This window comes from Nelumbo lutea, chromosome 2 (assembly GCF_056320005.1).
Source record: "Nelumbo lutea isolate HS-2025 chromosome 2, American lotus-T2T, whole genome shotgun sequence".
Classification (NCBI taxonomy): domain Eukaryota; kingdom Viridiplantae; phylum Streptophyta; class Magnoliopsida; order Proteales; family Nelumbonaceae; genus Nelumbo; species Nelumbo lutea.
The window spans coordinates 49,375,846-49,397,893 of NC_142685.1; the positions used below are offsets into that span (position 1 = coordinate 49,375,846).

The 22,048-nt window shown below is 41.5% G+C and overlaps 1 protein-coding gene across 3 annotated transcripts; it reads left to right on the forward strand.

The window, feature by feature from the left end:
• The first annotated feature begins 6,900 nt into the window (after positions 1-6,900).
• Positions 6,901-12,627, forward strand: LOC148870534 (transcription factor MYB3R-3-like). 3 transcript variants are annotated; one of them, XM_088974034.1, is made up of 8 exons: positions 6,901-7,035; positions 7,610-7,786; positions 8,291-8,342; positions 8,777-8,834; positions 9,989-10,083; positions 10,172-10,275; positions 10,506-10,634; positions 11,483-12,627. In XM_088974034.1, the coding sequence occupies exons 2-8, from the start codon at positions 7,638-7,640 to the stop codon at positions 12,516-12,518; spliced, it is 1,623 nt and encodes a 540-aa protein (XP_088830160.1). In that variant the 5' UTR covers positions 6,901-7,035; positions 7,610-7,637; the 3' UTR covers positions 12,519-12,627. The 3 variants fall into 3 exon arrangements, with proteins under 3 accessions (XP_088830160.1, XP_088830159.1, XP_088830161.1); XM_088974033.1 differs by lacking the exon at positions 6,901-7,035 and adding an exon at positions 7,045-7,233; XM_088974035.1 differs by lacking the exons at positions 6,901-7,035; positions 7,610-7,786; positions 8,291-8,342 and adding an exon at positions 8,477-8,614.
• The last annotated feature ends 9,421 nt before the right edge of the window (positions 12,628-22,048 follow it).

Consider the following 22,048-nt stretch of genomic DNA (forward strand, 5'->3'; position numbering starts at 1 on the left):
TATTTGGGCAACTTTTATATGAATAAGTGCATTTATCCATGTTTTTTTATTTTTCATGTAAATAAGGTAATGACCATTTTAACCATAAAAATTAATTATTAAAAGAGGCATTTTTGTCTCCTTCAAGTGTCGACAATTTTCCCCCTATGTGGAAAAGTTATTTATCTATCTACGATGATACCCATGAAAATAAACTTTCCCAGGTCTTCACATAAATTTGAAAAAAGAACATGAAATTCTTGGTCAATGAAAACCAAAATCCCATTAAACAATTTTCTCCCCTCTCAAATTTCAAAACAAGAATACCCCCTAAGAGTTCAGCTTCAGTCAGCAATTTGATCACCCTTTATAACCTTACATTAAAAGTATTTCCGTATTTATGTTCTTTATTTCATGGAAGATATTCACAATACAAAATTAGAGAAAGGCTGTTGGAACGGTGTAAGCATTGACTGATGTTGATATCCATGTTTAGTAATTATGTCTCAAGGCAACACCAAAATTCTTCTCTCATATCGTCAAGATTCGTAAGCCACTATAAAGCACAAAATATCTTGGAGCTCAAATTGGGGTACGAGATGATAGAATATCCACACATCAACACATATTTGATCGAATCTCAGCAAAAGTTATTTCATGGAACTCCATATTACTCTCACAGACAGGTTGAACTACCTTGGTTCAAACAAATTTGCAAGCCATCCCTATATACTCCATGCAGACAATAAAATTGCCACAAAGCATTCACTCACAGATTTACAAGAATGTGAAGAAATTATGGTGGCAATCAAGACACGAATAAACACAACACACCATTCGATGGAGTAAGGTTTGTCAAAACAAATCAGTCTGCGGATTAGGTTTTAGCCAAAGTATGATCATGAATAAGGCAATATTTGGTAAGCTAAGTTTGGAGTTTCATCTCTTCCTATGGAGCCGCACCATTAAACAGAAATACTTTCTAAACGAAAGCCCTCTCAATGCCAAACCAAATAATATATAATATATATATATATATATCATTTCTTATTGGTGGTGCCAAGCACATAAAACTCTCCAAGAGCATAAACATAATCTTATCTGATTGGTGGAGGAGAAATCTAAAAGCAAGATTATCCTCACACAAGGCTAAATACTACTTTGGCAAAGGCTGCACCGTGTTATACATTCTGAGACTCAAAATAAAATTATGTTGGAACACTCCACTACCGCTCCCAAAGATATTGTTACCGGTATGTGGAAGTATCATTCTCATGGAAACGAGAAAGAAGCATATCCCCTAACAAATCCCGCTGCCAACTAGAACTAACTTTCATCCTCTAATGCTCCAGAGGTCCAACAATTGCTGAAGGAGATCCCCGTTGAGCCATCAAAAGCTATGATGCAGAAATTCAAGGCTTAAATGCAGTTATCTAGAACAATGCTAGAAAGCTCATTTTTTATGGTAACTCTCTTCAGCTGATTGACTTTTTGAGCAACAGAAGTCAACTCAACAAATTAAACGAAGCAGCTGCACCTAAGGGTGTCAATTGGATTGAATTTTAGTTCGATCCAATTCAGTCTAATGTGAGTCCATTATAAATGGATCAGGTCCAAACAATGTAATGAATATCTTACACCGGCCCAATTCAATGAATGGACCATTTAATCTATTCAAATTCGTTTGATTAAAGATTAGTTTCAATTCAAATCTCATCCATTGACACTTATATTCTTATCTTATTCAATGGATTATATATTGGTTTAATCCAATCCAATCCAATATAAACTTATTATGGACAGATCAGGTTCAATCCAATTTCATAAACATTTTAAACCGAATTAATTCAATCCAATATGTCTTGCTGGTCTGTCCAATCCATCCAAATTAATTTTGGACTGGATTGGACTGGTTCCAATCCAAAACCGGTCCATTGACACCAATAGCTGCACCAAACTTACTTGCCAAGACTTATCACTTATGTTATCTTTTGAACATCTTAACTTTGTCTATATAAATAGAAACCTAAATCAAGCGGCGTATTTAGCATGCAAGGGTCAACTTCCTTATATGTGTAATGATGGAAAATCCTACATCCAAAAGTGACCCTACCGTAACCCAGAAAAATGAATGACCTAGATTGTTTATCTAACATGATGATTCGAGGTAGTTTTTGAATCGAGATCATAGTTAGATGATCTTGCCAATTAGAGAACGGTGCTAGTCTGAGCAAAGTAACAATATGAAAGTCAAAAGTTGGGTCTCTTACATTGAGTAGGATGAGGCTCCGGGATTGTCAGAATGAGGTTGCCCATCGAGGTATTCGAGATAAAACCTAATAATCAGCGAAATTATCCTCATCCATGCACTTTATCCATATGATGTGGTGCTAACGTGGCCAAAGTGATAAGGCGGGCGCAGAGGTGACATGTGACACCCGGGGGTAGTTCAACCATAACCCAATCATATCACATACAATGTGAACCCAACTCTACAATGGAAATCACATTGGTGCTCCACATGCACATCTCATCATGCATTGGGAACATCTCCTATACTTAACAACATGGGAAGTTGTTCCCAATACACTAGTGGGGCCCATGGGGATGCTGAGGGGCACTTGTAAGGTGCCAATGTGATCTCTACTAGGGCTGTTCATGGTTTGGGTTGGGTCAGTTTACTGAGGTTTTTCCAACCGACCCGACCTGGTCGGGTTACTTGAGATGGAAACCGAAACTGACCCAGTGTTAAGCAAAACCGACCTGGTCGGTTTGAGTCGGGTTGGGTTGGTTTCGACTCTAAGTTCATCCATGCTCCCCATGACCCCCATGCCCTATGTGCCTGTGTGGTGCAAGTTTGGGTTGTCAGATATTTCAATTTTTATGTAAAACTGAAATATCTTTATTTAACAGTTTTAAATATAAAATATATTTAAATTAAAATCAAAATATATATTTAAATAGATTAGGTCGATTTAATTTAAAATCGAAATATATATTTAAATAGTTAAGTAGGAACTAAGTTAGTTCGGTTTGGGTTGATTTTGGTTTTCACACAAGAAAACCAAAACTGACCCGAACCATCGGTTTATGAATTTATACAACCCGAAACCGACCAATACTAATGAAAACCTAACGAACTCTGGTTGGATCGGTCCGAATTAATTGGTTTGGTCGAGTTGAGCCTTATTATGAACATCCCTAATGTCAACATGATTAAACCTATCAAAGTCCATGCCAATTCTCCATGCCGATTTTTGCATTACACTTCAAAAAATCAATTGGTTAACCACAAAAATCTTACACTTTCTATTAATGCTACTAAATTTTTTATTGGATTGCATGAAAAATTGTTTCCAAAATATAAAAGAACTTCACGTGAATAACTAATAAAGTTGAAAGAAATAAGAGAATTTTATGTAAAATCATGCAAAAAACTTCTTGATTAATACCCTTTTTATAGATGATAGAATGCCACCATGCAGAGGTGTTAATATCCATAAAGCAGCTTTTTATACTGCCAGTCTGCCACAAATTTAAATTAGGTGACTATTATCTATTAATTAACTATTTTAACAATTAATGACTGTTAAAAACTTAAATGCTGTCTACTAATCATGCTTGTGTTGGACATAGAATACCATTTACTCTCTCTACTTGAAGTGGAAATGATATTGAATTCAAGCATAATGTTCTAGAACTAAATACACCTAGATCAACTTTGGAGGAGTATTGCCAAAGTATTAATTAGTATAATTGTACATAAACATTTTCTACAAAAAGGACTTTTAACCAATTATGTCTTAAAAGAATTGAAGAAAATGAACGTGAATAGCTTGCAATCGTTTAGCCGTCTTTGGTCAACTCAAGCAATTCTTTCTGTGACTATACATACTCATCCTCACTACCATACCCAAGTCTAACCCAGTTGAGTCAAAGTTTCCAGAGTTGGCTTCCTTTTCTTGGGATTTTTTTACTACATTTCTTTAGCAAGTTACGACATTTGAAAGCAGAGAATCTGATTATCGTTTTGATTTGTTTTGCAGTCCCAAGAGATATTATCGTTTTGGAAAAAGAAAAGAGGGAGAAATTAAAATTGACAAGTTTTTTAATTTTGATTGTATTTGGAAACAGTGCAAATAAGTGTGAATGTAAATATATAGAGTGTCAAAAGGTTTATATAAATTGTAAAGTTTGGTTAGTTTTGCACCGACAAATTTACCTTCTTATCAAACAGACTTTTAGTTATACTGGATGCAAGAATGAATTTCAATAAAATAAATGCTTTTTTTTTTTTAATCAAAAGCCCACTTGAATGCAAATTTTCTTCTTTTTTATTGATGTACTTTTACATCTTATTATCAATGTAAATATGCGTTAATCTGTCATTTGTCAATGCATAATGTTGCCAAATACAGGCAAAAGTGAACCAAAGTACAAATTTACCCTGAACGGAGATTTACACTCCACGTGCATCGTTTCCAAACGCAGCCTATATATTCATCTTAAACACAGAATGAAGCCAGTTTATCAATCACCATGCATTTCGAATTCTATTCGTTTTTGAAATGTCAACTTACAAGTTCAAGTAAAAGTGGTTTTTCAGTCCATCTTTCACACAAGCATTGCAAAGATGGGCATAGAGAACCGATATCGAAACTTGGTAATTCCAATGTACCAGCGAATGGCAGTAGCTAAGATGGTCATTCAACAAATATGGAGATGTAGGATCAAATCCGTGTGATTCCAAATTCTCCGTGATAAGGTCAATGGTCCTCCTGGGGTTCGGAGGTAGTAGGCACGTTAGGTAAGTACAATGAGTGAGCACATAATAGCTGTATGACACGTTCCAGTTAATGCATCTTTCATCCAAACGTTTTTACTCTGTAAACAGAAATTATCCATTATTTTATTGTCTTTGTCAAAATAATTAAAAATAAAAAACAATGAAAAAGGAAAATGTAAATGAGTCCCAACTCTGGGGTCCGGATATAGTAGGCACATTAGGTAAGCACAATGAGTGAGCATGTAATAGCTGTGTGACACATGTCCCACTTAATGTGCCTTTCGTCCAAACGTTTTTAATCCATTAGACATAAATTATCCATTATTTTATTATCTTTATCAAAATAATTAAAAACAAAAGCAATAAAAAAGAAAAACTTAAACCTGTTGGGAGTTGGGACTCATTTAAAATTTCTTTTTTCATTGTTTTTTATTTTTAATTATTTTGACAAAAATAATAAAATAATGGGTAATTTCTGTCTAACAGAATAAAAACATTTAGATGAAAGTCACATTAACTGAGATATGTGTCACATAGCGATTACGTGCTCACTCATTGTAATTACCTAACGTGCCTACTACATCGGACCCTCCCGTCCTCATGTCTTCTTCTCTGTCGCCTACAATATTGTCCAGCATATGAAAAATGGCACCAAAACTTTTAAGTCCTAATGTGCCAATGGGTCACCTACTAGCTGAGATGATCATCAGGTTATCCCTTTGAATATGGAGGCATGGAACAAAACCCATGCAACTGCAAGTTTTTTAATACGTGAGGTCCACCTCACGTATTGTATCCTACTTTGTCTTCCATGGTCCATTCAAGGGTTAAAATATTAAAATGCCTAATATCTAAAATTAGGTATGGATGGATATTAAGTGGGATGGAGACTATCATCTGAAAGGTTTAAGATTTTAAAATCGTTCAATATCAAAATATCCATATGTACACAGCATATCGTATCGATATGATGATATTTTAATCCTTACTCCACCCTTTAATTTCCTGTAATGTGTAATATGTAATACAAAACAAAAAACAAAAACAAAAAAAAAAAAATGTGGACAGCCTAAAAATGGCAACATTATTACTTAAACCTTGCTCAGCAGTTCAGCACTGGGAGTGATTATGGGCGGGGCCGGGCCTGGGTCAGGCATTTAGGTCTACTAATGTATAAATCTATATACTCATTTAAAATAATATATAATATTATGTATTTATTTTCGGGTCTGGCCTGGCGAGTAATTGGATAAACTAATCAACTATAAGATTGAATGACTTTTTACCAGCCAAAATGATATTCTCCAAAAAATAATCTATTTATTTGTTAATCAGAAGCACCCAATGAAGCTGGTTTTCCTTCTTGATTTTATCTACATGAGTTTGTACAATGTCCATAGCTCAATTTTAATTTGAAAAGATATTCCATCCCTGTCTGAAATAAATTATGCATTAAACCATTGGATGCTTCTTCATGTTGTCAGAGAACCTCTCCGGTTAGGCTATTATAGGCCATTAGGCCCAATGGTTACCTTCTAGGACCCGCGATATTTGCCACGTTACTTTTTGGAAGTGGACTTACCGTTGGATGGACCTCAAACGAAATGGGCCAATAGTGCACTATTTTTTCCGCATTGGACTCATGGAAGAATATTGGGCCAAATCCTCCGAACATGGGCCGCGCAATGAGCTATGGAGTATGGACTATGGCGGCTCCAGACCACTTCTTGGATCGTGGGGACTGGGGGACCCGAGATTCAAGTTTGTGCGATTACGTGAAAGTAAGGAAGCTGGAAACTGTATGGACCGTACGAGAGGCGCTCCCGTCAACGACTCAATGTACGCCGTTGATGAAGAAATGGAGTCTTGATGATCCTGGATCATTAACAAATCTCTACTCGACGGTCATAATTTATTTTGACGCCATCAACGATCGTAATTAGTAGCTGTCAAGTCTCAACTATTCAAACTGAGTAGATTTTTTTCACATTTTATTTTTTACTTGTGCACTTTTTACAAGAACAAATAATCTCCTGATCCAAGGACCAGATTAAAATTGGGAAAGAATCGGAGCCGTCCAAAACAATGTATTCACATGTGTTCCTCATTAATGCACAGCACCCTCGACCAGTTAAACGATCCGACCCGTTTGAGCTTCAAACCTTTGCTCGCAACATTAACGAGAATCGCCGAGAGCCGTTAGTAGAAAAACGTGATGTAAAGGGGCCGGCGGCTCGAGGTTTCGTTAACGGAGGAAAACGGAAACGTCGGTTAGTCTGTTTTTTCTTTTCTTTCTTTTTAATAAAAATCGTTTTTGTTCCTTCTTCTCTCTCTCTTTCAACGGGCGAGGATTTTTGAAAGAAAGCTTTCACAGTTTTCTTTTCTTCGAGGGTTCGAACTTTTTTTTTTCCTCTTTCTGTCTCTCGATGAGCACAGATTCGGTTCCCGCCATTCTTCTGCAACCGGAGGTAACTTAGTTCTCGGTTGTCTTAATTCTTTTTACTGATTCTTCTTCTCAAGATTTGGCTGTTTTGGATCATTTCACAGCAATCTTTTGTTAATTTCAAGTAGCTTTGATTTGTCTGTAGTTTGACCGTTCTTCTGTTGTTGCTTGATCTAAAGCACTATAATTCTCTGTCTTTATCCTTTTCATGTGTCTTCTCTTCTGTTTGATCTGCTTTGGTTTAAGATCTGTGTCCTTTTTGTTGGTTGGCGATTGAGATTTAGGATGTATTGCTCATGGTAGGGATTCTGGGAACTAAGTGGACTTTATTAACATGAGAATTCTGCTGGTAAAGTTTCAATAGTCTTAAATGCTGTCTTTTCGGTTTTGATCTTTGTTAGGATGTTGGGTTTTGGAGAGACGTAGAAGATGATGATTGAGGTGAAAAATGAGCAGTTTTGTCTTCAGAACAAGCAGTCAACTGCTGCTTCGAACTCTTCTGTTTCTGAGGGTAGCTGTAACATCGCTCCGAAGTCTCCGGTGATTTGCAGCCCCGCTTCAACGTCGCCATCGCATCGGTAGTGTTCTTTGTTCTCTTTACTATCAGAAATGACTACTTTTCTTCCTCAATTACTGTTAATATTTGTCTGTTAGGTTTTATTTAAAATCAAACAAAATTGACTATAGTTTTTTATTGATAGATATATTGACAGTAGTTTGCCCATCGTCAATTAGTGTCATAGGCTCAAGGAAAAAAAATGAAACACTAACTAACCTGGCCATCTTTAATTCAATTAAGTCATTCATTTCAAGCTGGAAAAACATTTTTACATCACTGTATATCATTTCAAGCACATCGTACATGTCCTTAGAAATCGATTTAGTTGACTGGAAACAATAAATAGCATTAAATAATAATGGTTTTTGTTCCTTTTCTCTTATTAGGAACGATCCTCCTCTATGGTTTATTATAACATCATGTGCTGATACTATATTCAAAAACTTTTTAGCAATTAATGCATCTTTTACAAATTCCAGAAACTTTGTGATTTCTATTGGTTATGAATTAACATTGCATGCAGGAGGACAACTGGCCCTATAAGGCGAGCAAAAGGTGGGTGGACTACAGAGGAGGTGAGCAGTTTATCTTGACATGTAAACTGTTCTGCGCCACAGGCCAGCTAGAAGTTTCTACCACATAATTATTAGAACTTTCCTCCTTGCTTGATATAATTGATGGCACAATCATTCCTCTTAGTTTGATTCAGTATGGTTGTCTTTGGTTTGATAGAAAATAAGAGAGAAACTGAAATTTGAGGGGAAGTTAAGAAATTTTGTGGAACCGTTCAGAACTTTCATTCAACTTTCTTTTTCTATCAAACCAAACACAGCCTATGGTGAGGCAGGTCCAGATCAGTTCTTCACTATATGGATGAATTAATCACTTGTTTAAGTTTGCTTTAGATGTCTTCATATATTCATGTTAATGCCTTCCACTGGGCCACTTGTGCATTCATTGTTATCTTCTGAATCATAGACTTTGTTCCTTATTTCTTCATGCACTACAGGATGAGACGTTAAGAAAAGCTGTTGAATCTTTTAAAGGGAAGTGTTGGAAGAGAATAGGTTTGTTCTATTCTTCTCTATGATTTCCACCATCTGTTTAGTTGTTTTGACTAATCTTGATTGCTGACTTGTTTAAGTTAGGATTTATTTAACTTTACTTGACTTCATTCATTATTTAGGTTGGACCCCTTCCTGTTTAATGACATTGGATGTCCTTTTTTTTTCTTTTCTTTTCTTCTTAGTGGCTCTCTTTTGTATCTTCTTTCTGATTATTTCAATCCCTTACCAGTTATAGGGTTAATCTGTCCTTGTTGATAACAAGCAGATGAGCATTCCAACCTAAATAATGACTTCATTCATTATTTAGGTTGGACCCCTTCCTGTTTAATGACATTGGATGTCCTTTTTTTTTCTTTTCTTTTCTTCTTAGTGGCTCTCTTTTGTATCTTCTTTCTGATTATTTCAATCCCTTACCAGTTATAGGGTTAATCTGTCCTTGTTGATAACAAGCAGATGAGCATTCCAATTCTTTTGGTATTTTACAATTTCATACATGCATCATGGCATTGACATTAGAGTTCAGTTCAATTAATCTTATAGCATATTGTGTTGTGCAAGCACTCATATCCTCGGTAGACAAGTTGGCATGATAATCACACTTTGTAACATCAGTTAGTGTGTGTGTGTGTATGTTAATGTGCCTATAAATTCTTCATAAATGAGTAGCTAGTGGATATCTGTATTTTACTTGGAAAACTCATACAACCTGAAATCTTTCATAAATATTCCTGTGAAAACCTTGAAAATGAGGAAGACACATGATAGTTGACAGCTGTTTGAACTAGGGATGCAAGAGAAAGATAAGCTGACAAGTAGCAGCTTTATGAACAACTCAAAATCAATGCAACACTAAAAAACAAGGAGAAATCTCGGGCAGGGCCGGCAGGCATAGTACCTAATGCTTGTTCATGGTTGCTGACACGATGCACTAACAAAAACAAACTGAAATATGGAAATATCCACAAAAATCATGTAGTATAGGATATCTTTGTAAGATAATTTGGTTGCTTGGCATTTTCATATCTTTTATAACATGCATGGCTCATATATAACACATATCCTGTGGCCATATCAAAACTTGTAATGTTTTGTTTATACACATGTATGTAGTGGGAGTTTGTTTTGTGATTAACTAACTATTCATGTTTATGCAGCTGAATTTTTTCCTGATAGATCAGAGGTGCAATGTCTGCATCGATGGCAAAAGGTTCTTAATCCAGAGCTTATTAAAGGCCCATGGACCCAGGAGGTCTGTTTCCGATTTCACTCCCACTATTCCCAATTATTATGAAGTTGCAAGTCGGGTATTAAATTTTTGTTCCTTATTTGATTCACAGGAAGATGATAAGATCATTGAACTGGTATCAAAGTATGGGCCTACAAAGTGGTCTATTATAGCAAAATCCTTGCCAGGTCGTATAGGAAAACAATGTCGGGAGAGGTTAGTTTTTCAGCTGACTGTGGTTTTGATTGTTCTTATACATTTTAATTCTTATCTCAAGATTTTTCAACTTCAGTAATTCAGATTGTTATTGATTTATGTGATTGTACAATAAAATAAGGATGATAAGAAACTAGGGCTTCTTTCATCACTGTGACCACTTGGGTTCATCTATAGCTTGCTGCTTGTACTCAACAAAATGAAAAACTAATTATTTGAACCATTTTCAGGTGGCACAATCATTTAGACCCAATGATAAAAAAAGATGCTTGGACCTTGGAAGAGGAACTTGCACTCATGAATGCTCACCGAATACATGGGAATAAATGGGCAGAAATAGCCAAACTCTTACCTGGCAGGTAGTATTTCTAAACCTATAATGATGCTCTTCAGTAAAGGGAATATAAGGTACTGTGATGATGGCCCATCTCTATGTTCTAGCAATACAACTACCCTAGGAGATCTGCCACTCTATACATAAAATCATTCTCAAGGTCCAGCCATTCAATTGTCTACACTTTTTCTGGCTACTGAGAAAATATTATTTAAATGGTATTTTCACAGTTTTTTTTTTCTGAAGAAAAAAAGGGAGAAAAAGAGAGAACCTAGAGTTTTTGTCAAATGGTTTCTTGTCATATAATTTGTTCAACAACTTCCTATCGGTGGAGATAATCATAGACAAATATAAACCTTAAATTAGGGTACATAAGCAAACACAATAAATTACATTTTCATGGTGCTTTGCAAGAACCTAGAGTTTTTGTCAAATGGTTTCTTGTCATATAATTTGTTCAACAACTTCCTATCGGTGGAGATAATCATAGACAAATATAAACCTTAAATTAGGGTACATAAGCAAACACAATAAATTACATTTTCATGGTGCTTTGCAATCAAATAACACGAGAGTTTCAGCAACATCAAATGGTTTCATGCTATTGGTTGATTGATTTAATGGGTATTTAGCATTTTTTTCCAAAATATTTTTTATGCAACAACCTAAAAACTTCTTATATTTTCTACCTTTTATTTCTAAGTTCTTGTTTTTTACATGCTACCGTTTTAACCACCCTGATTAATTTTACTCGGTAATTTCTGAATGCACAATTATTTTGGTTAACAAAATTGAATGATAATCAGGAGTTTTTGGCTTCATTAAAATATCAGCTGGACCTTGTATGTTAACCACTGCCTTTTTCTCATCCAGGACTGATAATTCAATAAAGAACCACTGGAACAGTTACTTGAAGAAGAAGTTGGATTTCTATTTGGCTACTGGAAAACTTCCAACAGCTCCAAAGAATGGCCTCCAAAATGGTGCCAAAGATTTATCTAAACCATCAAATACAGGAAAACCTGCTGCTTGTTCTAATAAAAAACTGGGCTCGACAGTTGAAGCTTCCCCAGGAAACGAAATTATTTGTAAATTGAAGGATTGCAAGGATCATGTGGAGTCATCAAGACAAAGATTCCCACGTACAGATAGTTCAATAAGTATATCGGTAACTAGGCATACTGATTCTGATGAATCTGAAAGCAAGGCAATGGCATCAAAATTAGATATGTGCTGTGTCACATCTGATTTCATACCCAAATTTGAGAAATATAGAAGCAATGATGAAATTGACCAAGACAACAGGGATGTAAGTATGTTGCAGTTTGAGGTTCCATCCTTTGGTTTATACTATGAACCACCAAAGCTGGAAAACTGTGGTATTACCTTAAATCCTATGTTAAACACCTTCGGCTCAAATCAACAGGCATACAACTCTAGTCCAGTCATGTCACCTATCAATTTCTTCACTCCACCTTGTGTGAAAGGTACTGGTTTGGATGGTCAAAGCCCAGAATCCATACTAAGGAATGCTGCCAAGAGCTTTCCAAATACACCTTCCATACTAAGAAGAAGAAAGAGAGAAGCAAATGCTGCATTGCCCCATGCTAGTATTGTGCAAACAGATGCGGTAAGGAACAATAACAGTTTATGTTCTCCAGAAGAGAAAGAGAAGAAAATTATGGAGCAGACTGAGTCTCCAAATGGAAGCTTGTTTGATATTCCTTCATGTCATGGTAGTGACACCACTGGGATGTATAATGGGAAGGACTTTAATGTCTCTCCCCTATACTGTTTAAGGTCAAAACGAACTGCTATTTTCAAGTCTGTGGAGAAACAACTTGACTTCACATTAGATGAAGAGAAGTTTGGTACCCATACCGTTCACACTCAGAAAAAATGGCGATAACCTAGTTGGTAAAATTTAGGTATGTACAGTAAGTGGATAATTTTGTAGAAGATGCACTTTTGAACTTCTTTTCATACAATCTTTTCTTATAGCCCACTTGTTCTTTGCATGGTTAGTGGTCTTCTCATGTGTGGTTTACTTAATAGAGCCCATTGTTAGAATTACAATTTTGTTATTTATTTTTTAATTTGTATAGCCCAAGAATCCCATAATTGTACGTTTTTTTACTTCCCATCATATTTTCACTCATCTCTTCCGCGTCCTATCTTCTTTCCGACAAAACCTAATCTACTGGTTTTTTTTTGTACGAATTCAACCAAAGAAACCAAAACACTTTGAATACAGATATTGATATTCGTCTCCCCCCTTGTATGTTTGTGATTATATAGGTGATCTCTGCTACTCTACAAAGGCGTCTTAACACAATAACATAATAATTATGTCTTAATAAACTTGTAATAATTATTTGTCAGGAACAAAAGGGGCCAAAAGAGGGGAAAATCATATTCAAATAATCCATTTAACTTATATTGTTGAAATATGCCAGTATTCAAAGTAGAATGAACACTTACCCAATGTAGATATCTATATTCAAGGTGTTCTGGTTGCTTTAGTTGAATCAATGTATACGACAACCTAGAAATCAAATAAATCCAATGAATACTTACCCAATACAGATATCTACGTTCCAAGTGTTTATGTAATGAACCAATGTATAACAAATGTCTATCTTCAGGTTACATTCCAAACAAGATTATACAACAGCCTAGAAATCCAATTAGACAAAGATTAGAAACCCAATTAGAAGTAAAAACATCTCAACTGTTAATCAGTATGGATCTCTGACTTTCTATGGAATTGATGGGATTGGATTCTATTAATTAAAGTGTTCTTCGTTGTTTTGGTTGAGTTCCTATAGAAGAAAACCAGTGGATTAGGTTTTGGGGGAAGTAAGAGATGAGTGAAAATGGGATGGAAAGAAAAAAACATACAACTCTAGAATTTTGCGCTAGACAAATTAAAAGAGATAACAAAAAGTAAATTAATATTACTGTTAGCCTAACGGGGGCTCTGTTAAGTAAACCACACATGAGAAGACTGTGCAAAGAACTTGTGGCGATCAGTCATTGGGTTTACAACAAAGTCATTAGCTGTGTACGTCTACAACAGATGCAGGTTCATTATACACGTCTGTATTTGCAGCAGATCAAGAGTGCGTCCCATGTGTATGGAAAACTGGCATGTTTGTTTGTGATTGGTTATATAGTTCATTATACACGTCTGTAGTGTATTTGCAGCAGATCAAGAGTCTCATCGGGGATAGGTAGCTTTTATCAGATTTTTCTTGCATCATTTGCCATCACCATAAACAAGGATATGGTGCAAATATGAACAACATTTGGGAATCTAAAGTAAACAAATAGATGACATCAAGGATGCAACTGAATAAAATAGCCACAGTGACATCAAGTTAGGCCATGACCATAAACTTGTCCTTTCACCTATATTTGGCTCAAAGGAGATTCCAATTTCCAAGTTTATGCTAGATTGCCTTAGCGAAAGGGACTTGCTGACTAAGACTGGCAATCTTGGATGCAACATTATAGCTGCAAATGGCATAGAAGTTAAGGTCTCCCAAAGATATTGTATAGGAAACCAAGGTACCGATTTCTTGTCTAACAAGGGTTATATGCTGGGAAAGCCTAGGTATTGAGATCGATGTCCAGTATTATTGAGGATATCTTTTGAGAACCTTTGGGCCCATACCACCCAAGATTACTGTCATATGAGGCTTATGTGAGTGGATAGGTCTAATGATGAATAAGTAGAAATGGTAATAAATGATTTAAGTATTAATAATTTAACAATAGATATGGATTTTGATGAGGGTAGATTTAGCCTTCCACTAACATAATGACACATGGCATCTTGGAGCAACTGGGTGACACCCAGAATCACCTAGGCGATAACTTGTCTTAGTCAAAATGATGGAATCCCAGCTAGCGGCCTGGCACTGTCGCCGACCAGGCGACCTACCTCTAGTGCCGACCAGGCGACCTACCTCTGGTGCCAACCAGGCGACCTACCTCTGGTGCCGAGCTGGCATCCTACCTCTAGCACCGACCTAGCAACCTGCCTCTGGTGCCGACCTGGCGACCTGCTTCTAGCACCGACCTGGTGACCTAGCCCTGTTATCAACTTGGTGACTTGACTCCACCGCCGACTTGCCGACGTAGCGACTTGCCGCCACCCACAACCTAGTAGAAACCTAGCCAGCGACTTTGTCCACGACTCAGGGCAGCTAGCAGCACCTCATCTAGGGCCGACCTGTGGTACCTCGTCAGTATCGATTGAAGCGACCTCCCTCGAGGGCTTGCTAACATGATTGAGGTCCAATTGGCGACCTACGAGACATGCTCGTCGTGGATTTTTGCATGCATCTCATCACTCATAGGTCTCTCAGAAATCAGCTCTCACACCGAATACTTTTGGGAGAAACTAAGTAAGGCGCAAAGATTGGCCTACGTGCACGACTACCTCCAAGGACTTTAGAGCAGTTAGGCATGTCCTCCCAGAGATCCCGGACGTGTTGCATGATGCTCATGCCAAACAATGCCTATATAAAGGCCTTACCTCCAACTCCAGGGGAGAGATGCGCAATTTAGTTCTCGCAGCTCTCCAACTCTCTCACATTTAGCTATCTTAAAATATCTTATTCACTAACTTAAGGATTGGAGTGCCCACCCCGGGTAAGGCGACCCGGGCACTCAGACACTGTGTCCTTGCAGGTTGCATCAGAGCCACCTCTCTAGCTCGTTACCACTTAGGTAGACATTAAGGCCACCTCTCTAGTTCATCACCACTCAGCTAGACATTAGAGCCACCTCTCCAACTCGTCACCATTCAGTTAGGCGTCAGAGCCACCTCTCCAGCTCGTCACCATTCAGCTAGGAGTCCAAGCCACTTTCCAGGTAGGAACCTTTTAGCTAGGTATCCAAGCCACATTCTAGGTAGGGATTATTCAGCCAGAGCCAGGCATCCGAGTCACCTGCCAGTCGGAATCTGCCAAAATGTGCATCATCAATTGGTGCCTTCTGTGGAATATACTATAAAAAGGCTATTTTCTTACCCGATTCTCTAAGCCTTAAGTAATAACATCTTCAAATAACAACAATAGCTCTTGATCGAAAGAACCCCCTAGGGGGGGCAGAAGCAAAATGATTAGCCTAGAAGAATTCTCATAGTCTTTCCCTGATAGAATCTCCCTAACTGTGAGGCCACCCCCATATGTCGAGCTCTACATGCTCTATGCGAGAGTTGACGGCCAATAGACTGAGGCCACCTCACATGTTAAGCCTTCTGTGGTTCCCGTGGGAGTTGATAGCCAACAAACTGTGAGGTCACGCTTCAGATCGAGTCCTCCATGCTTTACGTGGGAACTGATGGCCAGCAGGTTGTGGAGCCGCCCTCACAAGTCAGTCATGCCAAGGTGACGAGGTGTTTGTAGGCTGAGGTGCTGAGAGCAAAACTAGACTGTCAAAATTCTGACGCCCTGGCGACCTAGAGACCTGCCTCCGAACTGGTGACCTGCTTTCACCGACTTGGCAACACACGTAATCAGCCTGGATGAGCCTTGTCAGCCCTGTTCGCAAGGTCGCCCCTACAGGTCAAGCCCTTTGTGGCTCTTGTAGGAGTCGGTAGCCAACCGACTACAATCACCCTTGCGGGTTGAGCCTTTCAAGGTTCCCATGCGAGCTGGCGACTTGTAGTTCATAAATCTGCCCCGCAGGTTGAGCTCCTTGTGGCTTATCGTAGGAGTAGATGACCAGCACCTTAAAGGACTGATACAGCGCAGCCGTGGCACCGACCCGCTATTTAAATTCCAACATTGATGCACATATCACAAGGGGAAGCCAAACTGCCTTCACCATCAAGGACCCCTATGCCGACCTCAAAATATGTTGGCAACATGCATAAGGACCTACAACAAAGCACAAATCTACTCCCTTCACTAAGCCAATCTCAGCTCGGGAGTGGGGGGCAATTGATGAGGGCAGATTTGGCCCTCCACTAACATCATGACACATGGCATCTCGGAACAACTGGGTGACACCCAGAACCACCTAGGCGACAACTTACCTTAGCCAAAATGATGGAGTCCCAGCTAGCAACCTGGCATTGGCGCTGACCTGGCAACCTACCTTTGGCGCCGACTTGGCGACCTGCCTCTGGTGCCGACCTGGCGACTTGCCACTAGCGCCGACCTGGAGACCTGCCTTTGGCGCCGACCCGGCGACCTGCCTCTGGTGCCTACTTGGTGACCTACCTCTAGCGTCGATCTAGTGACCTGCCCCTGGTGCCAACCTGGCAACATGCCTCTAGTGCTGACTTGGCGACCTACCTCTAGCGCCAACCTGGTGACCTGCCCTTGTTGGACCTAGCGCCGACTTGGCGACCTGCCTCTAGTGCCGTCCTGGCGACCTTCCTCCACCCCCAACCTAGTAGAAACATAGCCAGCGACCTCGTCCACGACTCAGGGCGGCTAGCAGCACCTTGTCTAGGGCCAACCTGTGGTACCTTGTCAGTATCGATTGAAGCGACCTCGACTTGGGGAGCCGACTTGATTGAGGTCTACCTGGCGACTTATGAGACGTGTCACCATCGATTTGTACATGCATCCCATCACTCCCGGGTCTCTCGGAAGTTAGCTCTCACACCGAATGTTTTGGGAGAAACCGAGTAAGGCGCAAAGATTGGCCTACATGCACGACTACCTCCGAGAACTTCGGAGCAGTTAGGCACGTCCTCCCAAAGACCGCGGATGTGTTGTGTGATGCTCATGCCAAACAGTGCCTATATAAAGGCCTTACCTCCAACTCTATGGGAGAGATGCACAATTTAGTTCTCGTAGCTCTCCAGCTCTCTCACATTTAGCTATCTTAAAATCTTTGATTCACTAACTTAAGCATCGGAGTGCCCACCCCAGGTAAAGCAACCCGGGCACTCTGACACTATATCCTTGCAGGTCACATCAGAGCCACCTCTCTAGCTTGTCACCACTCAACTAGACACTAAAGCCACCTCTCCAGCTCGTCACCACTCAGCTAGACATCAGAGCCACCTCTCCAGCTTGTCACCATTCAGTTAGGCGTCAGAGCCACCTCTCCAGCTCGTCGCCATTCAGCTAGGCGTCCAAACCACCTTCTAGGTAGGAACTATTCAGCTAGGTATCTGATGGAGCGCGATCCGGTCGGTCTTAGCTGTCCGCTGCCTTGCTTCTGAACGGGGTAGCAGGGAACCTGAAACGGAGATGAGGAAGCTCCGGGGGGGAACCCGGTGTAGAGGCTCCGAAGCTCAAGTTAGAATCCTTCAAAAGCAAGGTAATACCAGATAGCACAAAGTTTGCATACCTCTGTTGTCGGGGGCAGGGGGCTCTTATAATCACTTTGTGCACTCGTCCCGGGGCCCTTGTTAGGTCAGGTGTGATTACCCTTGTGCTTGTCAATTCGGTCGTCGTCCTTTCTGCTGAGACAGAACTGTCACTGCCTAACCGTCATCTAACTGGAGATGGCAGTGTCAGTGGCGGTGGCAGGTGGCCGTTTAGGGTGCTGCCGCCAAACGTCAGATCCCAAGTCAGTCAGGCGCGATGCCCTTGGGCACGAACTTCCTTAGTGTCAGGCGTGGTACGACTTGTTTGGTTTTGGTGCCAAGCGATGCGAAGTGCTGAGCGAGGCGGTCTTAAGCTCGGAGGTATCTATAGGGTAGGTCAGTTCGGCAAGGTGTATCCCGAGCTGTTACAAGGTGGGTCAATTCGGCGAAGTGTATCCCGAGCTGTTACAAGGTGGGTCAGTTCGGTGAAGTGTATCCCGATTTAGGCGTAACTCTCGATAAAGAGACGGTGAAGGGCCTCCGGCAATGGGCACAGCAAGGCTTAAAGTGCCACCACTACTTAACGGAGGCCAAGCTTATTGCAGCCGTCCTGAGTTCGGGTAGGTTTCTAGCTATGCGATTCTTGCTTGCTCTGTTCTTTTCGTTTTTTCTGATGTCGAACTCATTTCTACAGGTGTCATGGACGCGAAGAGAACTCGTGGGGGGCGTTTGTTCCAAGGTATGAAGAGGAGGAAGCGGGTCGCCAAGCGAACTCGTACCGAGCTGCCCCTGGATGAGGAGCCCCAAGTTCCAGACCATACGCCGGAGGATCTGCCTAGGGAGCCCGAAGTGACTCCACCGGTGCACGAAACTGTCGGGGCGCCTTACGCTGAGACCACTCATACGGACGCTCCTGCATACTCAAGTGCTCCTGCTCACTCCGGGTCTGCTCATACGTGGGCTGGGCCTTCAGGCTCGGGAGCTTAAGGGGAGTTTAGGAGCGTGCTGACGCCGAGCTACGCTCTTCAGAAGAGTAGGGACGCTACTTTCCTTGAGGAGGTCACGGCGTGGACCGATCTTCCCTTGAATCAGGTCGCTTGCCACGCCGTAACACATGCCATGGTGGTAAGTTAGATTCCGTCTTCCTTTTTTATTCTGTTGCTTCTGCTGTTATTTGCTCACTTGTTTCTTTTGGTAGGTGAATTCTTCAATTCATGCCTTGGCGGCCCAAGTGGAGAGGAGCTCGCGACAAGCGCGAGCTGCTGAGGCTGCTGAAGAAGCTTTCCGTGCTGCAGAGGCAAATACCCGGGCTGCTGAGGCTGCTTACGCTACTGAAGAGGCTGCTCGCGTCGCGATGGCCAAGCAGGCGAGGTCTTAGCGTGATGCTGAGGCCATGGGGGTAGTTGTCAAGGATATGGCGGACTTGAAGTTGGATTTGCAGCATCAAGTCGAATATCTTCAAGAGGACATCAGGGAGAGAACACAGATTTTTCCCCAAGGCATTGAAGACGCCAAGAAGAAGGCAGTTGAAGACTACATTGCCTCTCCGCGTTTTGACGATCTGATGGTGGACTCTTACAGGAGGGGGTTCAAATTGAGCCGGTGGATGATCCGGAATACGTACCCCGACCTCGATGTAAGTGCCATATCCACTTCACGTATAACTCAGGAGATGGCCAATTCTGCCGATGGCGAGCCGGACTCTGAAGGAGAGGCAGGGCCTTCGAGTGTTGTTGAAGTGCCTTCCGATGGCGAAGAAGTGGCTCCGGGCATGTAAATTTTTTTTTTCGTCCTTTCTGATGGCCGATGTACTGTTTCTTGCAATGGACTTTTTCCCCGTGTTCTTCTTCCCCGAACTGATTCTGTCTGCCACTGTCCGGGTTATTAAATTTTCGCGGTCTGTTCTGTCGCGAACTGGTTTTTTGCCGAGCTGATAATATGCTCCTTTGCTTGCCGAAGTTTCTCTTGGCTTGCATCGTGGCACATAGGACCTGATTTTGTCCACTTCGCTTGGTGGTTTATAGGTAGTATCGCCTTAAGTTCACGATGTTCCACGCTCAAGGTACTCGTTTGCCTTCCAAGGTTTCGAGTTCGTATGCCCCCCCGAGCGCTCTTTTTACTTTATAGGGCCCTTCCCAATTAGGTCCAAGCTTGCCCACGCCGGGTTCGGGCACCATGATCTTACGAAGGACCAAGTCGCCAACTCGGAAGCTTCGTTGCTTTACTATGCTATTGTAGTAGCGAGCTACCTATTGCTGGTATGCCGCTGTTCAGATGTGCGCGAGGTCCCTTACCTCGTCCAGTAGGTCAAGGTTGGTACGTAACTCGTCTCCGTTTGTCCGATCGTCGTATGTTTCTAATCGCAATGTTGGTATTTCGATTTCCGTCGGGATCATTACTTCAGTGTCGTGGGTGAGGTTGAAGGGGGTATCTCCCGTGGCTATTTTTTCGGTAGTTCGGTGAGCCCATAAGACACTTGGTAGCTCTTCGGCCCACAATCCCTTAGCTCGATCCAGACGTGCTTTCAGTCCGCGCAGGATGGCTCTGTTCATTACTTCCGTTTGACCGTTTGCCTGCGGGTGCGCGACTGGCATGAAATTTTGCCGAATCCCCATGTTCTGGCACCACTCTTGGAACTTGATATCCTCGAACTGTTTGCTGTTGTCGGAGATTAGTACCCGAGGTAACCCGAATCGACATACTATGTTCTTCCAAAAGAAGTTCTGTATGTTTCGAGTCGTAACAGTTGCCAGAAGTTCGGCTTCTATCCACTTCGTAAAGTAATCTACTGCAACAACTAAGAATTTTCTTCCGCCTGTTGCTGGTGGGAATTGGCCCAGGAGGTCGATGCCCCATTGTGCAAAGGGACACGGGCTGGCGAGGTATTTGAGGTCGGAGGCAGATTGATGGTGGATATTAGCGTGCTTCTGACACTTGTCGCATTTTCTGACGAGCTCGACAGCTTCTGCCTTCATCGTTGGCCAGTAGTATCCTTGTCGAAGTGCCTTTCGGGCGAGTGCTCTGCCCCCCAAGTGTCCGCCGCACAGGCCTTCATGAGTGTCGCGGAGTACGAACTCGGCTTCGGTAGGTCGCAGGCAACGCAAATAGGGGAGCGTGTACGACCGTCGGTATAACCGTTCGTCTATTATGACGTATTTGGCCGCCTGGCGCTGCACCCTCTTGGCCGCATTACGTTCTACAGGGAGGGTTCTGTCTATCAAGAAGCTCGCGAATGGATCGATCCAACTCGGCTCTGCCTCCAAGACGGGAGCGACCTCCTCTGTCCCCCCGAGAATACTAGGCCGAGGTAAGTCCTCTATGTACACAGTTCTCATACTGTTGTGACTTGTACTGGCTAACCGGGACAGGGCGTCGGCCTCAGTGTTTTTTGACCTCAGGATTTGCTTGATGATGTGTGACTGGAAGTTGAGCAGGACTTCTTTTACTTTGGCCAAATATGCGATCATGGAGAGATCGCGTGCTTCGTACTCGCCGGTAACTTAGTTCACCACGAGCTGAGAATCGTTGCAGATGACCAAGTGTTTTGCCTATACCTTTCGCGCTAGGTCCAGCCCGGCGATCAGTGCTTCATACTCTGCCTCGTTGTTGGATGCCACGAACTCAAAGCGTAGTGCGTATTCTAATTTTGTGCCGCTCAAGCCGCACAAGACTATTCCAGCTCCACTGCCTTGCCGGTTCGAGGAACCGTCCACGTGAAGGATCCAGGGCTCCTCATCCCAGTTCACGCTTCGCCTAACCAGGAGAGATGCCACACTGGCTGCTACTTCACGGGGTTCGGACTCTATGGGCTCAGGAGCTCCGGGTTCGTCCGAACTGGGGACCTCGGGCTCGATCTGTGGGGCTTCGTGGCTGAAAGTGCACTCGGCGATAAAATCTGCCAAAGCTTGGGCCTTGATAGCGGTTCTCGGTTTGTACTGGAGGTCGTACTCACTGAGTTCGATGGCCCATTTCGTCAGTCGACCGGAAACCTCGGGTTTGAGTAAAACTTGTCTAAGAGGTTTGTCAGTTAGGATGATGACGGTGTGAGCCTGTAAGTATGGGCGGAGTTTCCGAGCTGCTATTACTAGGGCGTATGCTAGTTTTTCTATCTCTGGGTACCTTGCCTCTGCTCCCTGCAAAATTTTACTAACATAATAGAT

Coding starts and splice junctions, on each gene's coding strand:
- LOC148870534 (XM_088974034.1), top strand. CDS start 7,638: ATGATGATTGAGGTGAAAAATGAGCAGTTTTGTCTTCAGAACAAGCAG. Junction 8,343..8,776: donor GTGGGTGGACTACAGAGGAG/GTGAGCAGTTTA, acceptor CATGCACTACAG/GATGAGACGTTAAGAAAAGC. Junction 10,084..10,171: donor AAGGCCCATGGACCCAGGAG/GTCTGTTTCCGA, acceptor TTTGATTCACAG/GAAGATGATAAGATCATTGA.